Below are 15,516 nucleotides of genomic sequence, written 5' to 3' on the forward strand. Positions count from 1 at the left end.
TTTTCATTTGTTTATAATCGAAAACTTGACTTCCTCGAAAAACGCACCGTTTGTGCAAGAAAATTAATTTTTTTTGTTTTAGTTAATTATGTTATATTCTCAATGCAGCCACCGGAAACTAGAAGCATCATTTTTTCACACTTTGAACTACACTTACCGTAAATTTCAAAACAGTCCGTTGTTAATTCAGTGAATTAAACGCAATAATTCAAACTGTTGGGTACTTCGAGTTTTTGCAATTTTCTGTTAAACTAACAATATACTAAGCGAGTTTGATATGAGATCCATTTTACAGAGGATAGTATGTAACAAAACTTCTGTTTAAAAATTTTTCCTCTAAAACGCATATTCAAAAGAATAACGTGAAGGTGGAGCATTTACAATTTTTTATAAATTTCATTGATAAACTTTAGGATGTTTTATCGGACACTGAATTTTCAAGCAAAGAAATTTCCGGATCTTGTCTGAATAGAACTCGGTGAAATTCCTGTACATCTAATTGGAATAGCGACCATTTTGAGAAAGGTAGCGTTCGATGAATTTTTATTAAAACAATTAAAATAAATAGACATTCCACAATCTAGTAGTAGTAATCTCAGTACATTTTCAATTGCCGTTTACACAATTATACATCAGTATCATATCAAGTTGGGAATACTGAATCGTCGTTACGAATTATAAATTAACGGTAAAAAACAAGTAATAAACACTTAGAGTATTGTATATTATAGATATACGGGTATTGTATTTATGTATCATACGCACCGTGTTTTCACTTGGACCAATGTTTTTCGCGAGTCATTTTGATCCTCTGAAAGTTTAACTGAAACCAGAACGAACGATTTGAAAAATTGAAATCCAGTCTTCTCCATGTTTCGTTGCAAGAACGCAAAAAAATCTCGCACTTTTTTATTTTACCATGAACACTAATTACCGAGTCCGCGCTAGATCGTTGAGGTGAAATTCAATCACTCTCTCCTTTTTTGTTGGAACTTAATTTCTGGCCAGTTGAAATTTCCGATAAAAAATAATCGATCCACGTGATAATCGGGTGCAATATTTTTACAATCGAAGTATAATATCTATAGTTTAAACGCCCAAGTTCCTTAATTTTGGTTAAGCTGCTGTCGGCGAGGGTTCAGCGGCTGTCGGTGCTGTTGGTGTTCCTTGCTTGGTTCCAAAAGCATTACTGAGCAAAGTGTTCACCGCCCGAAGAACCGATATAGGAATCTGAAAGGGTTAATTTACCGTAAAAAAATCTCTGCAGACTAGAACGGTGAAATATATCGTATCGGAATTTACATTCATGACTGACATTTCGTTCTCGGTGGAAAATAAATGCATCGACAGACGGTTTCGAAACACTCACGTTGAATATGTCGTCAATAACTCTGGAAAATGTGTCCGAGGCAGGACGCGAAGCAGAGTTTGGCTTTTTCTTATTTCCTGGTTTTGCAGTCGGTGCGTCATCGAGTTCCGGATACTTCGTGGTTTCGACTGGTGCTGGGTTAGTTACTGGCGTAGTAATAAGGACCTGCGACGTTTCATCCACCACCTCGATCGATCCTGGAATCACCTCGTTACTGATACGAGGCTCATCAAATGCCTGAAAAGTAACACGGTATAAGTTTTATTGTTCCACTCAGTTTTCATTTTTCGTTGACAATTCTCGTATGATTTTGGTGTAACGTGTGCGAGTGAAATTCCTTTAAAAGCCAGTTTGCATCGAGAGTCAAAGGTCACGCGTGAAGTACGAAGAACTGGAGAAAGCGAGGGGGAATTACAAGGTGCGAGTCATTTCGAAAGTACTTCGCACAATGTCAGTGTTTTCGTCTTTAAAATTCCGTGGTAAACGAAGAAACGCTAAAAAATGTTTCGAAAATTTAACATAAAATTATATCTTCGAGCAGAACTTCACTCTATAATATCACAGTCTCTGGTGATAATATGTCAGATTCGTGGGACGCCGAAATGCAGAGTTTGCTCGATATAACCAAACCTGAATAGGCACCGACCGGAGATCCAATACGATTAATAAAACCCAAGGAAGAAACTTTCTCTGGGAAAGTAACGGCGACGCGTCAATATTACGCGTGTAACTTGCGCCTGATTTATCATATCCGCTTCAACGTCATACATGCGTTCATCTGAGCAGTCCAGAAAATTAAGCCCGATGTGTAACCTTAATCGATTGAATAATTTGACGTTTTATCCATTCCCGGAGGTTGAACATTAGACGGCATTTTTGTTTCTGTGAAATTTGTAAGTTTGTGGTCGAACAAAATGCTGCTCTCGTGTAGATTTTTCGTGACGCGTGATGTATGAAGTCCGTAAGCAATTTCAATTTCGATAATCATCGAAATAGTCTGCATTTGTAAAAAATTTTCAAACACTTTTCAAACCGTACGAATAGAAGTTACTTCCCCAATTACAGAAATATCTTGCGATTATGTTACGAATTCGTAGTTCTATCGCGATCACCGACACTTGTCTAACCTGTCTTGGATTCCGCTTTCATAAAACAGTTGAACCAGTGACGGTGATCTTTTTACGTAAATTTCACGCGTGACTGCATTCCGTCGCGTAAATAAGCTAGGTATGCATATTTTTGAGAATAATCAGCAAATGTATTCGATCGTGAACAGACTTTGGTCTTGAAACCGCAAAACTAAAGACTAAAATACAATCTTGTCTCCTTCAAAGAGACCATTTAATCAACTATTTTATGATGTAGTTTTCTCACCTGTCTCTTGTTTCGAGGTACAGCCAAACAGGTAACGGCAAAGGCCAGGATCGTCACAGCAACGGTAGGTCCCTTCATTTTCGATCGAAAAGGTCTATTTTGAAAGAATTGAAAATATTAAACGAAGAGCTGCGGCCAAGAAGAGAGTTTCGACCAGTCAGGTGGACTTCTACGCTAAGAATGGATCCCGTTGAGGGAAACGTTCGGTTATGAGGCATTCGCTACTCCCGTTAAGTTTGCACCATCGGTTAGCGATGACGGTTCGACAAGCCCATGTCAATTTCCCATTATCTATAGTGGAGAGTACACACATACACCTGGGAGTCAAGTATCGGAAATGTGACACATTGGACGATACATATTTGCTGAGGCGAATTGCCCGGGCGATGAAAATTGATAGGTGCAAACGCGAGGAAATTAAAATGTAAATGTATAATTGAACTTGAACGAGCCTGATAAATCCTCTCAAATTTGATAATCGTATGTTAGAGGTGTGGAAGGTATATTTGTAGTTAGTTGTCTACGTTATCAGGGCTGGATAATATTATAAATAGCCTCATTTCGGATATGCAATTAAAAGGCGAACCGGTATTTTGCAGTTTTTATTTCATTATCGGATAAATTCAAACATTAATTTTCTATTTCCTATTTTGATAAGTATCATGAACATATTGCATGCATGAATATCCAATATGTCTCCCCGAAGTCTCTCGTTTTTCAATTATCAAAAAGATTAGAACATTTTACACAGTATTCTATTAATAAGCAGCGTCTGGTAAGAATCTTCAAAATTGCAGTCTTCTGCATTTCAATATTTGTGCTTGAAGTACAATATATTTTCAGGATAATTTTCATGCAGTGAAATGCTAATGTATCCAATAAGAGTCACATCAGCGACCGGACATGAATTAACTGCCGTTGCATGTCAAGCATAATAATGCATGTGTGAAATAAATCGGTAAGCATAACATGGCGTATCTCATTTACTAGAAAACACTTTACAGCATATATAATATACCATTCTTAGTAGTCATTTATTTCAAACAAGTAAGAATTTTTTTCCTTTAAATAAACATTTTAAAAATATGAAAATTGAATGAATTATAGTAAATCTTTTCCTGGGTGTTGTATCGATTCGATATTTTCATTTGATTTTTCAATTGTGAATATGTGAAACGTGAAAAACACTTTTTTAGTCTTTACAGTTTTATGGACGATTTCACCCCTTAAGGACATGTTTCCGCCGATAAAAGATTAGGCATCTCTTAGATATCCATGGAGAAAAACATTAAGAAACGAACAATATCGGAGAGAATATCGGAGAAACTTTGTTTGTAGCGAAACGTAATAGATGAATATCGAGGTTCACTCTTAGAAGAAAATTGAACGGTTGAAAATATGGAAATTCAACCTATACGAATAACGAAATTTAGTGTTCAATAAGAGCTAATACACAGAGTGTGAGGGTGAGCCAGACAATAAATGAGTACGAAAGTTCAGTTGAAACAAAGAAACCACGTATTGTTTTTTTTTTTTTTTTTAATTACTTTCTTTCAATTAAAAACGCCAAATTTGTGCTTGAATGAGGAATATTTTGTATTCCTACCCCTTTTATACTTTTTTTTACACGAACCAGTGCTCAGGAAAGTTTCTACCAACTCAATCCGCTACACAAATCCGAACGCTAACGTTTATTCTTAATCATTAAATAGTTACGCAATATGATCGAATTCTACGCCGTATTGCTTGTAAATGAGAAAAGATACAGAAGAGCATTACTACTGCTGCATACCTGTCTATTAACCTTTGAAAAATTGCATACTCTTAAATCAGAAGAAGATTTAACAGTTACCACCGGTACATTACCATCCCAGTGCCAATTGGACGAGGATTAGGCAATATTATTACCGTATACTGCCGACGATTAGCTGACTAGATAGAAAGGTGGAAAAAGTATAAGCTACGTCAAAAGTTGTTCGACGTTATGTCGGATCTCGCGTCAAACGCACGGGCTCTCCACTCAAGCCACATTCTATCCGATCATTGACGTCCGCTTGAAAAAAACTATATGCACTTTGAATCCGACTTTCAGTTCCCGGAACTGAGAGAAAGTGTTTCTTGCATAAAGTAACAATATCTCGAATTATTACAGCTGATAGAATCATCGCAATTTTGGATCCGAATCGTAAGTACTTGGTAAATTGTTCTCCAACCCGTTGGAACCGTAAGCGTACGTATGTTGGGAAAATTCCAGTTATACGCCGAACGACGTAATCCTACCATCGGCGGGACATATCGTTAACCAACTAACCGTTATTCATTCCATCGGATTTAATCTGCCGTGCATTTAATCGCCTAAGTACTTACCGGGTTGGTTGGATGACTATCTGAAGGTAGGCAAGTGTCTTTCACGTTGAAATATTCGACCTGCAACAAGTACTTGCGACTTCTCCTCGGTGCACTCTTCGACTAACGAATGGCCGATGCTCGATGCCCGGCGAACTGTGTTCTGCATTTTCAGTGACGCAGTCACCGGACCAAAGGCCCCGTGCTAGCTGACCACTCGAGCATGGATTCCTTGTCCTACCACGAAAGAGAGAAGAGCGTTGCGTCGATCGCGTTTGGAAAAAAACCGACACCTCAACAGTCGATTGGAATAATACTAATGTACCTTGTCGTTAATAACGATTTAGTTGCTCTTTCCAAGAAACTTTGATAAATCGTAAAGAACGAGCTTACGCGATCGAGCGTGATGGATAGTAGAATTAGAAACTTGTATGACGACTCTCTGAGCGTATGAAATTGACGCGGTTAAAAGAATATATCTATAACTGATGGAAATATTTTCACGATCATAATTGTTTTCAGTTTATGAAAGTACTGATTCTGACGGAAATTCAGAGGTGATAATTACTAAAGTTTAAAAAACTCGGAAGGAAAGAGGGAAATAATTTTTAACGGGCCTTAGTAGAAATGAACGAGATTTTATATGTTATTCCGAAAATAGATAATTTCAAAGAGAAATACACGCATGTCTCTTGCTTGCAAACTTTTCTACATAATTGCGAATTTATACGATAAAGTATAACATTCGCAACTTCGTAATGAAGGAAATACAGTTTTTGACGGAACTTGATGGAGAAATACTAAATAATATAAATAATCATTTGTGGATAAAACTTTCATCCGAGCTAATGCTATACATGTATTACGCCCGGGTTATTTAAAAATTATAATCTTATCGAGTCAAGTCGTCAATTATATCAGAATATATAATACCTAATTATTGAGACCAAATAAAGGTTACAGCAATAATTTTTAAAAATCGGTCCTCATTAGATCCTGATACTGCAGTACGACTGAAAAGTGTATTTTGTAATTGATTGTGACTTCGGGTGAATTGAAAATAAGACATGTATTTTGTTATAAAAAGGTAACAATAACGCCTAACAGTGTTCGCAAGCCGATATCAGTTTGAGCTTGAGTTTCCTTTATTGAAACATCGCTGGTGGATGAAGGACAGTGGGTTGAGTCGATTCGCGGCGAGTCATTCGTGATGAAAAACGTGCCTTATGTACAAATCGTTTCATTGAAGTTCAAAAGTGGCAAACAAAGAACAATAAATGTAAATCGGTACAAGATGTAAACACGTACATGTAATAATAATAATAATGTATTTATTATACTAATTTTTCGGGTAGATAAATAACACGCCATGTTCCGCGAGGCAGTCTTACATTATACGATCAAAATACCGTAACAGTCTAAAATATTTATCTAATTCGAAGAATATTTAAAAACTGCAATTCACACATGTAATGCACTTCCTTCCTTGTACGCGGTACAATTTCCTCAAATTTGGTTTTCAAATTTGAAAAAATTAAGCGCAACGTTTCTCTGACAGATCATTTTCCTTTATTTCTGAGAAGCTGGTTGACCGCCGTCAATGTGGAAATTGGGATCTGAAATTTGAAAGTTTTTCCTGTTAACTCGCTAGCCTGAGATGACAAATAACGTTTACACAACTTTTTTCCAACGCCAAGAATGCCAATTCCACTATACGCATATATGCATATGCGACGCACAAGTCTGCGGTTGAATTCAAAATTGCAAAAAAATTTGCACGGATGTTTGTCTGATTGAGGATATGTCAAACAATTCACATTGGTTGCCTCCTCGCGTTGGAACATTGGCATTTTTTCCCATGTAGTTAGTTATGAGTTAAACTGCTCAAGGAAATCCATTAAGTAACCGACAGGAATAATAACGAGGCGTCAACAAACGTATATTGACAAACCCCACCTGTTTCCGATAGCCGTGTAGAAAAATATTATCCTGAATTCAATTCTGATACTAAATTCTCTGCACGATCCAGAACGTTATAAATTTACAACAATATTATACTTGCGATGGCCTGATTAAGTATATACGGTTATCGCACGATAACTATCGCGATGAATCGCGACAATCACTCGGAAATATCTGCATACAATTACCATATCAAAACGTTAATCCTCGGTCTAAGATAATAAAAAAACAATCACATCAATTTCTTGTATAAAAAATTAAAGGTAGATTCGAATGTGGAATTTATCTACAATTTCAAGGTATTGCAAAGAATTAATAACCATAGTTCGCCCACTTTGTGTGAATGGCGTTATTCATATTATGTATTCACAGATCCCGTAAGATATATCCTGCGATGGACGTCAAGTTATCCAAAAATTTAGATTCGATTTGACTGTAGACTCTTGAAAAACTTTAAAAAATTTTTACGTTCAATGTAGAAACAACGTATACAATGATCCCTCTGATGTAACACCTGGTATAACATGCGTAATTTTTAGTGAGAGTCTAATAATTGGCTTCGTAGATTCCGTTTCGTTGCTAGAGGCAGCCGGCTGATGCACAGAAAAAGTTCTCATAATTCATCGTTTCAGACCGTTGTGATTTTACCAGAATATTTCATAACAGTCACTCGTTTGAATCTTACAGTCAGTACATATCTTACAGCATACCGTACGCGTTATTTCCACATAGTCGGAACGTGCAAAGAATATTTATACGTCCTATTCGTTGTTCGTTGTTTTGTTTTTAAATTTTTATCGTAATATTTGCACGAGATGCTCGTAAGAATGTAAAATCAGATACGATGACATTTATTTATTTGTACCTACACTAACTTCAGCCAACTATTTTTGCAAACATCAACGAATTATAAAAAATTCCTACCGTCGGTGAGCTTCCTTACTCGCGCCTGTATTTTTTATATCAGGCCATAAAATATGCGCATAAAATTATTGGCGGAAATCAAACATTTACTTTCCAAGATACTCGAATGATCATCAATTTTTAGCGAGTGACTACGATATTTTTAACCGGCTGAAAGCATTATTTATTGTGCGCAGTATAAGGTTTGAGTTTAATTTGAAAGCAACGGTCAATTTCAATCGGGGCACTTTTCGGTACACGGATAATAATTTATCTGGCATCTAAAATTTCAAACAATTATAGCCTGCTACCTGTACTATTTAAATGGTAAAACTGATTTGAAAAATGGTGATATTTAGAAACCAAATAGTCGGATCAAACACCATTGAAGTTCTGATGAAAATTCAAAGATATGAATTTTATTAGTCAAAAGGGTTGAATCGAAACATCGCTCCACACAGTTTACACGTATGTGAAGATATTTTTCGTTTCGCTCCTTTATAGATAACAAGGGATTTTCGGGTCTCTGCAAGTTAATTTCACTAACAATAAGGTCTGAAAAAGTGATCGTAATCAATGATATGTATCAGGTACGTAACTCACGTTAAAAATATCGTCAAATAGCTGAGAGTTCGGCTGGGACTTGACGTAGTATCTACTTCCATAACTCGCGTCTTCGAAACCTGCTCCTCCGAAATTTGCACCTCCGTACCCGCCTCCCCAACCGCCTCCATACGCACCCCCGAAGCCACTTCCGTAAGCTCCTACGTTAAGACCAGCCGATGCCGAAACATCGGCGGAGGCTGCATTCGAGTAAGGAACCTGTTGACCGGCATTGGTTTGCGTTTGAATGGATTTTTCAATATTCCAGCTTGTTGCTGGGTAAATTGCCTTCTCTACAAACACGCCGGATTGGATGCTTGGGCGCACTCTGCTCTTGACGAAAGTTGACACTCTGGTCTAAACAGTTAAAAGTTGTATTTTGTGGTTACAATTATCGAACCTTTTAATCCACTGTCGGTATATTGTTACGTTAATTTTGGACCGTGCTTGACTGTTCGTTTCATTTCCGGGAGATTTTATCTGAACCCAATTATACCGGGGTCTAAACAACTGTATATACTCGCGTAATTACACTTTTAAGTTGAATTAGTCTTACAATTAATCGTTGTTTCGTTGACCCTGTGTTTTTATCCAATTTTACATCACTAAGAGTTCAACTTATGAACACAGATACGGAAGCGCTTCTACATGAGAATATACGGCAGCTTATTGCCTTTTACAACGGATATTAATAACTGTTTTGTACGGATTCATAATTACTTACAATATTTTTACACTAACCAAAAAATTTTAAATTTCAAGCCTTGAAAGTCAAACTTATGTAGCGTTTAAAGGATTGGCAGTTTATTAGGTAACATTTTTGATAAGACATTGTCTCATCAAAATTGAGTACTACTTGTCGACCTTTAGATTAAATGTTATATTAATTTGAACTTGCATTTTTGTAAATCAGAGTGCTTCTGTGATCTATATTAGTTTTACCAAGATAGCAGAAAGCAAGAAATATGATGAATTATTATTCAGCTCGTTCGACCCATCAAGACGGTTTTAAGGTGATTTTTTGCGGTCGTCAACATTAAAAGAAATGTCTCAATTTCAAATATATACCAGAGTTGAAGTATCCATCTTTATACATGCTAAAGTTCAGAATCATTTTCCGGACAAATAATGAAGAAAAACGCTTTCAAAATTCAAATTTTCAGCGCCTAAACTAATGCCTGAAGACTTACTTCCGGAGCGTTGTAAATAAAAATTTTAATCGCAAACAATTTGGATTCGCCAACAAAACGAGCCCAATATGTGATAGGTTGAAATGATACTAAACGATAGCAAAAAATCTTGAATCGATGGAAAGTTTTCAAAAAAATATCAAATACCAAAGATAAAATTTTAGGTTACGTCGTGCAAATTTGTGAAAATTTACAAGAGGAATAAAATTAAATCAGTAGAGGTACGACGTCTAGCTTTTTTTTTTTAAGAAACGCAAAAAAAAAAAAAAAATGAAAAATAAAAAAATAAAAATAAAAAACTCCGAATCAGCCGATCAACAATTTTCAAACGTGGCATGTGTTCCGAAAACCATCCAATTTCTTGCAATCTCTATCGGCACTGAGAGACCCTTTAGTACAAAGAAGATTGTACCTTCAGCTTCTTTGGTGTAACTCTGGTCTTGATTTTCTGAACGTGTTCGTATTGGACGAGATCAGACTTGTCAGGTACAACCGTTTCAGTCTGTACGGTTTTAGTCACGGTGGGAACTGACTGAAAGACCTGGGTCTCCGTTGATTTACTAGCGATGTTTGGTACGGATTGGGAAACGTGAGCGTCGAAGGTGTTCTCCACTTGGACGTCGGGTACCGATTGCGGAACCTTGACCTCATGCTCGACAATTACGGGCTGCTGCACCACACCGTAGGACTGTTTTTCAACAGCCGCCGCACTTCCGCCAGCCGTTGCTCCGGCGAAATATCCTCCCTGAGCAATTCCCTGGCCGCTTAGTTCTCCTCCGATGTTGGCAGCAGCCTTTGTGCTACCACCGAGTCCGGCGCTGGCGTGAAGACCTCCGCCTGGAAACGCGTTTATGGTTGGTCAAAAGTCTCGCGATGGTTCCGTAGCGTTTGACGTGACCATTAAAAAATGTTAGTTTTAGATATAAATCTGAAACCACGTAGGAAACACGTATTTCTATCATCTGCGAGATGGCTTGCAAGTGATTTCGACAACGGTTGGATGTGTGTCGTGCTTTTGTCGTCACGATAATATCAAACAAACCATGCTCGAACGATTTAGCTGAGATCTGGACGGAATATCCGGCCCAGTAACGGTTCCAAAATGTTGAACGTTAAAACTTTTGAAGATTCTTAATTTTCGCATTCTTTCGAACAATTTATCGAACTTTGAAATCAAACTTCGTGCGAATGAAATACGTTTTTAGGAATTATTCCATCATTTTTCATTACGTGAGTTCGTGTAAAAGTTTTTTGTTGCCGAGATTTCAGACGAATCACTGAACCGAATCAGCTCAAATCAGGATGGAAAATAAAATATTGAATGAACGTCGCCGCCACCGCGCGCAGTTACGCATCGCACAAAGAATCAAAGCTCTTTGGCCAAACCGATTGGTAATATTAAGACGTGATTCTCACTCTGAGGAATTCAAGTATGCAAATTCATGCCGTACAAAAAGTATTACAGACTTAGCGGTACCGGCGCGGCGGCGCATGAATTTGAAATGTGACGATATTATCAAGTGGTATTCGCTCACCGGTATAACCATTACCGTCTAGAAGACCTCCTAGACCTGCCTGAGCATTGGCGCCTGAAGGCGTTCCAGCACTCGCGTGAAGTCCGCCAGAAGTCCGTCCACCGCCCAGCAAACCTCCCAAACCTGCCTCAGCGTGATATCCGCCGAAATTCACGCCGACGTTGCCATCTTTGAACGTCAAAAATTGCCCCTGGAAATTGAAAATCATTTACGAAGGCTGTAGGATTTCTTGAACCAGTAAGCTGGATGTCCAATGGTCTTCCAATATTGTACAAAAATTCTCGACGTAATTGACAAATATTGTTGAAGCCACGGTCAAACAGATTTGGTGCTAAGTAACTCGAGAAGCTTTTCTCTACTCTATCAATGATCGTCTGAAATTCTTGCCGTGTCCAAATATTAATCTAAGATTTCGTCATGCAAAATTTTGTTCTGTTAACATGCAGATTAGGAGTTCAATGATTGAGACTTGACTTATTATATTTACGGGCAACCGTTTGAGATGTTTTTTTTTTTTTTTTTCTTGGCGATCATCACATATCTAAGGTTAATGAGAAAAAGACTATAATGCAGATTTCAGACGAACAAAATTCAATTAGTGATTAATTATGCAAATCGCCCATACAGACAGTCTGCAACTTTTAATTTTTTTCACGAAATGGCGTGCTCTTGCACATTCACCCGTATGTACATAACACGTTAGATTCACGTCTCAGTACAACCGATGTATTATCAGAAAACAAAAGTTTCTTCGATCTTTTCTTACAAATCTTATCGAGATGTTTGTACTGCATAAAGTCTTTGAGAGTTTTGGTCAGCTGGATCTCTAGCGAATTTAGAATTTTTGTTGTAAACTCGTATGATTCTGTTACAACAGTGTAGAATTTTTATTGCAATATAATTGTCGTAGTCAATTGATGTATTAATTACATAAGAGAAGATTTGATGAGCTGAAGTACTCGTCGGTCTTACGAATTTTTTGTTTTCCTCTAGCCTAGGGCCTGTATTTACCAACCGGTGACAAAATGTATATGTCGAAAGGCATTGGTTACGTAAATTAATTTAAGTGCCATGGCTGCCGTTTCATGGAAGTACAAATGAAGGAAAAATCCAGATATTTGAACAAGCTGCAATATTCTTCGTATCAAAACTAAGTGTCAATTATTTCTGTGCTTATCCAATAACAATTACTTTTTTCCTCCAGCATTGATGGCAGGTGTTCAATGATTCCTTGACCATATTTGCACTTTCAAACCGTAATCCTATACACGTTGCTATTAGAGATACCTACATAATTCAGACGCGTAACTGAGATGACCTTCGCCAGTGGTATTTTTTTACTTGCCTCTTACGATTGCTCTCGCCGTGTGATTAAGTATTTCCCAAACGCGCAACAACGTAGCTAAGCTGAAATTGTTTTCAACTTCGATCAAGATTTCTTTGTTTCATATTTCCACTTCCTGCTATGAAGACAATTAGTCACGTAGGACTGAGCTCGGGTAAGTCATAACCGAATAAACGCAACTAATGTGATAACTGGTTTCTTGGTTAAAATACGTCAATGGGATTGCCTGGGGTGATCGATATCATTGGATCCAAAGTCATTAAGCTGCTTCAAGGAAAACCAGATTCAAGAGCAGTGTCGGCAGGCGAATATCGAGCGAGACAACATGTAGAGCAACTGTATATGGATTCTCAAAACGTTGCAGTAATCCCGGAAACTATATCAAACTTCGCAGCCGTCTAGCAATTTCAGACTCTTAAACTCAAATCGATCTATCAAGCTGACGCATCGATCGTCAATCATTCGTTCCATCCCAGCATGACATTGAACAATATTAATTATGGATCGTCAAAGTCCAAGGTTACCACTGAGTAAAATTATTCCACTGAATAAAATCCCGTCTCATCAAAGGAACTACACTTTTGTGGCACGAGTGATTGTCCTGAAGCTTGGAATTAATCAAGTACGAAAATTCATTGCACCGATCTTTTATAAAAAAAAATAAATACGTCCACTGTGGAAGAGTCGCGTTACGTGAAGAATATTTTCTCAATTATTGCAATACGACGTCTGTAAGTCAGCACTTGTTTGATTTGAAAAATTGATACTGTGTAGTTGTAAACTTACCAAACCTTGCGGTTTCGCGCCGGTGACGACCAACAAACCGAAAACGGCCAGTAACACGACTTCCACCTTCCGCATGCTCATCTTTCTTTCAACTAACTCGTGTGGCTGGACAGTTGTTGCTTTTAGCTTGGGTGAATTACGAAAATACCACCATACACCCCGCGTTCAAGGAGAAGGGGTTCACCAATCGGAGAGCTCCCAGACGACTGCGTCAATCTTGGAATAAAAACCAAGTGTGAGCACACTCGAAGTCAAGGTCCATGTCCTCGTAGAAACTCTGCACCTACATGATGTCGTGCATTAATGGTTCTAAGGCGAGAGAGTGGGGCGATCACTGTGATGTTATTAAATTTACTAGGCACCTGTAAATTGGCTTAATTGCCTATATTTTTTTGGTGGCTAGATTTTTTTTTTCTTCCGCTCTTTGGCCACGGCTGCCTACTTGCCTTGTTTCAATTATTCGGGGATTTCCGTAGAATTTCTGACCCTCACTCACACTACCCATTCCTCGTTAACGTTGAACGCTGCGCGATTTATTGATAATTATGGAAAAAATTTCACTACCAATCACAGATAAGCTTCAATAATTCATCCGCAAAGTAAATACTAAATTGTTTATTTGTAGTTCGTAATCGGCAACTTGTAATGATTATGGTCTCGTCGGTGTTCGTTATTGTTGATCAAGTTTTTTTTTTTATTATTCTTATTTCCTTCTCAAGTAGTCCAGAAACTTCGTCAACAGAGTTATAGAGTTATTGTTGGAAATACCCAGAATATTTTACTTGCCAGCGATGACGCGCTACTGGCTTATAATTATTATTGTCCGGTCTTACAGGTTCATTTGATGCACAAAAAATCTGAGCTTCGTGACTTGACAGGCTATGCTTAGAATGATATAACGAATTTGCTATTTATTGACGATAATTGAGAAATGTAAAGAGAGGAAAAAAAAAATTGAAAAAATTTTTGTCGGTAGGCATGATTAGGCAAAGCTCTCTAACTGTTCAACGCGACTGTAAGTAATCTTGCTTATGAATTTTTAGTATTTACATACATAACATTATGTGCGGTTCATACGTGTTCCAGAATTCAAAACTCAGTTGTATCTTAAAGCTGAGTTAACATTGAGCGATAACCACGTAGTGTTTTTGAGCTAAGAAAATATTATTGATTCTTGAAAAGATTGAATCTTATCTACAAGTGAAGCAATCACCAAAATTTACCACCTAGCGAAAATTTTTCGCAAGAGTAAATTTTGAACAATATTGCGAGTGTGGACGGATAATTTTCTTTGCAATCTCAAATGCTGTTTTCACAGTTTCAATTCGTTTATACTTAATTTTTTTGTGATTTTTTCATCCCGAATGCCTTGCACGACTATTTCCGTATGCGCACACTGTGGATGCCTTCTTTATCCGGTTCTCAACGAATAAAGTGATAGATTTTATCAGGTGCCAATCTTAGATGATCAATCCTTATATTCAATCAACCCAAAAACTTTTTATACATTTCCCTCCGCTGGTGTCGGCAAGACTATTTCATCGTCCTGTCCCCGATCCTGGAATGAAGATATTACCTTAGAACGCAGAGACTTCCTAGGTTTTGCTATCAAGGACTGCAAAAAGTAGAAGATGTATAATATTTGTAAATTTATTCATCGAACTTTAGAAATCTTTCGCAAGTGTCGTACAATTCATTACCTTATATCTGTTTCTTTTATAGATTTCGGATTAATATTCAATCAATTTTATATTCCTATTATTATTAAAAAATCATATTATGTTCAGATGACTTATCGCTTACTTGAAATCACGGTTAGTTTACGAATCAAATAGCATACGAACATTTTAGAAACGGTCGCACGCGCGTCTTTTATAATTATCCGAATCGGAAAATTTAAAGAAGGAACACTGTAACGCGGTCACGAAAAACTTATTCTCATAACCTATCAATTCGTAAAGTAAAGCCTACTGAACGAGTATCAGCGAATTCGGAATACAAATTACATTTAAAGCAACGTATGCGAGGTTTCGGATCTTCCATATAAAACGATACAGTCATCACCCACGTATTTTCACAATTTTGAAAATTTATGACTCGATA

The 15,516-nt window shown here is 37.3% G+C and overlaps 2 protein-coding genes across 4 annotated transcripts; both read right to left on the reverse strand.

Moving 5' to 3' along the window:
- Positions 1–581: 581 nt before the first annotated feature.
- LOC124215885 (uncharacterized) lies at positions 582–5,269 on the reverse strand. Of its 2 annotated transcripts, none has more exons than XM_046619774.2 (4): positions 5,111–5,269; positions 2,744–2,837; positions 1,370–1,606; positions 582–1,230 (listed from the first exon to the last, which is right to left on the reverse strand). In XM_046619774.2, the coding sequence occupies exons 2-4, from the start codon at positions 2,819–2,821 to the stop codon at positions 1,117–1,119; spliced, it is 429 nt and encodes a 142-aa protein (XP_046475730.1). In that variant the 5' UTR covers positions 2,822–2,837; positions 5,111–5,269; the 3' UTR covers positions 582–1,116. The 2 variants fall into 2 exon arrangements, with proteins under 2 accessions (XP_046475730.1, XP_046475731.1); XM_046619775.1 differs by having other exon boundaries at positions 2,744–3,034; positions 5,111–5,255.
- A 1,044-nt stretch (positions 5,270–6,313) lies between these two features.
- On the reverse strand, positions 6,314–13,569 carry LOC124216177 (glycine-rich protein 1). 2 transcript variants are annotated; one of them, XM_046620383.2, is made up of 5 exons: positions 13,414–13,569; positions 11,283–11,472; positions 10,160–10,584; positions 8,558–8,776; positions 6,314–6,705 (listed from the first exon to the last, which is right to left on the reverse strand). In XM_046620383.2, the coding sequence occupies exons 1-5, from the start codon at positions 13,492–13,494 to the stop codon at positions 6,649–6,651; spliced, it is 972 nt and encodes a 323-aa protein (XP_046476339.1). In that variant the 5' UTR covers positions 13,495–13,569; the 3' UTR covers positions 6,314–6,648. The 2 variants fall into 2 exon arrangements, with proteins under 2 accessions (XP_046476339.1, XP_046476338.1); XM_046620382.2 differs by having other exon boundaries at positions 8,558–8,914.
- Between the last annotated feature and the right edge of the window lie 1,947 nt (positions 13,570–15,516).

The sequence above is a fragment of the Neodiprion pinetum genome, chromosome 4, assembly GCF_021155775.2.
Source record: "Neodiprion pinetum isolate iyNeoPine1 chromosome 4, iyNeoPine1.2, whole genome shotgun sequence".
In the NCBI taxonomy this organism is placed as follows: domain Eukaryota; kingdom Metazoa; phylum Arthropoda; class Insecta; order Hymenoptera; family Diprionidae; genus Neodiprion; species Neodiprion pinetum.

Bases quoted from the DNA above. Each gene is read 5' to 3' on its own strand.
- LOC124215885 (XM_046619774.2), bottom strand. From the start codon at position 2,821: ATGAAGGGACCTACCGTTGCTGTGACGATCCTGGCCTTTGCCGTTACC. The intron at 1,607-2,743 runs GTGAGAAAACTA...GTTACTTTTCAG, and splicing joins TACCTCGAAACAAGAGACAG to GCATTTGATGAGCCTCGTAT. The intron at 1,231-1,369 runs GTGAGTGTTTCG...TAACCCTTTCAG, and splicing joins TTATTGACGACATATTCAAC to ATTCCTATATCGGTTCTTCG.
- LOC124216177 (XM_046620382.2), bottom strand. From the start codon at position 13,494: ATGAGCATGCGGAAGGTGGAAGTCGTGTTACTGGCCGTTTTCGGTTTG. The intron at 8,915-10,159 runs GTACAATCTTCT...TTAACTGTTTAG, and splicing joins TTACACCAAAGAAGCTGAAG to ACCAGAGTGTCAACTTTCGT. The intron at 6,706-8,557 runs GTGAGTTACGTA...TTCAAATTTCAG, and splicing joins TATTTGACGATATTTTTAAC to ATCCCAATTTCCACATTGAC.